Genomic DNA, 1,422 nt, shown 5'->3' with positions numbered 1-1,422 from the left:
TTTTTGGCCACCTTGAATCCTCCATTTCCAGCACTTCCTTAATATAACGCAGCGCTCTTTCCCTTATCATGCATTCCATGGTTGGGATTCCCAGCTCTCTTCTCCATATATACTTTGGTGTTGTCCTTTCCACTCCTAATGCCATTTTACAATACCTGCTCTGTATCCTTTCAAACATCTTTATATCCCCCAATCCCCATATTTCTACTCCATTAATTAATATATATATATATATATATATTTTATTATTATTAACTAATACATATTAATTAATATATTTTATTAATGATATTATATTAATTAATATTATTATTAATCTATATATATATAACCACAGTGTGTCAAATAATTGAATCAGTACTTGATAATAATATTTGAAATATCATTAATAGATTTTCGTGTTAATAACGAAAAGCAAAAAATGAAAAACAAAAGTAATGAGATATTTTCAGTTATCTAATTTATAAAATAAAATAATCCAAAAGGGTGTTATATTCTTGAACGGAGTATAAATTTTGATCATAGTCGAGAATCCAAAGCACAGCGACTTTGTGAAACTTCGAACAATGCTGATATCGACGCATATGCAAGATCTTAAGGATGTTACTCAAGATGTACATTACGAGAATTTTCGGGCCCAATGCATTTCACAAATATCACAACAAGCAATACGGGAACGGAGGTATTTACGCATGTAAATAATTATTGTATTTCAGTAGGTACATACGTATTTTTTGCATGCTTCCAATTTCATACACACACACACACACACACACGCATGTACACGTATAAGAAACGCGTTAACAATGTTTTATTTAAATTATAAGAGATTGTCGAAAAAGAAAAAGAAAAAACAAACAAATAATTCAAAAATATTAAATGATTTATAGAAATTTTAATTGTTGTTTCGTACAACAATTTAAAAAAAATTAGAAAAAATACAATACAATACAATACAATTAATTCACAATATTTTATATCCATAAATTTATTAATAAATGATATCAGATTATGAAATGATAAAAAAAAATGAACTATTCATTTAGAAAAATATTAAATGATTCATTCAAAAATCTCATTCAACGAATTTAATCAATTTTATTCGCTGGTTCCACTAAACGTTGGACAAAGATTATTACTATGATCATGAGAACGATTTTACGTAGTATTATCACTATGCAAACGTTACAATGATTCTTTCTGTGAAACTTTCTCGTGCGTCAATGGAAAAAAACATGAAGAAGTCTTTTCTAATATTTCTTTTTAACAAAAAAAAGAAATCTAACGATAATTTCGCGATAGTGATAGATATAAAATAAAATAAAATAAAATGAACAAAATATTAAATAAACTTTACAATTATATAGAAAGAAAAATGTGATATACAAATTGTACGAAGAATAATAATTAAAATTCTAATTT

At 26.1% G+C, this 1,422-nt stretch overlaps 1 protein-coding gene across 1 annotated transcript in view; it reads left to right on the top strand.

The window, feature by feature from the left end:
• Window positions 1-682, top strand: part of LOC106788535 (septin-2) — a gene marked incomplete at its 3' end in the record, with an annotated part of 6,218 nt that extends 5,536 nt beyond the window's left edge. The window contains 1 exon segment of the mRNA XM_014751876.1: window positions 526-682. Within this exon segment, the coding sequence (XP_014607362.1) occupies window positions 526-682 (157 nt within the window).
• Window positions 683-1,422: the final 740 nt, after the last annotated feature.

This window comes from Polistes canadensis, unplaced genomic scaffold (genome assembly GCF_001313835.1).
Source record: "Polistes canadensis isolate GaletaPanama2010 unplaced genomic scaffold, ASM131383v1 scaffold_143, whole genome shotgun sequence".
NCBI classification, from domain to species: Eukaryota; Metazoa; Arthropoda; class Insecta; order Hymenoptera; family Vespidae; genus Polistes; species Polistes canadensis.
The sequence above is the reverse complement of the archived record's forward strand: the minus strand, read 5'-3'. Positions and strand labels throughout refer to the sequence as shown.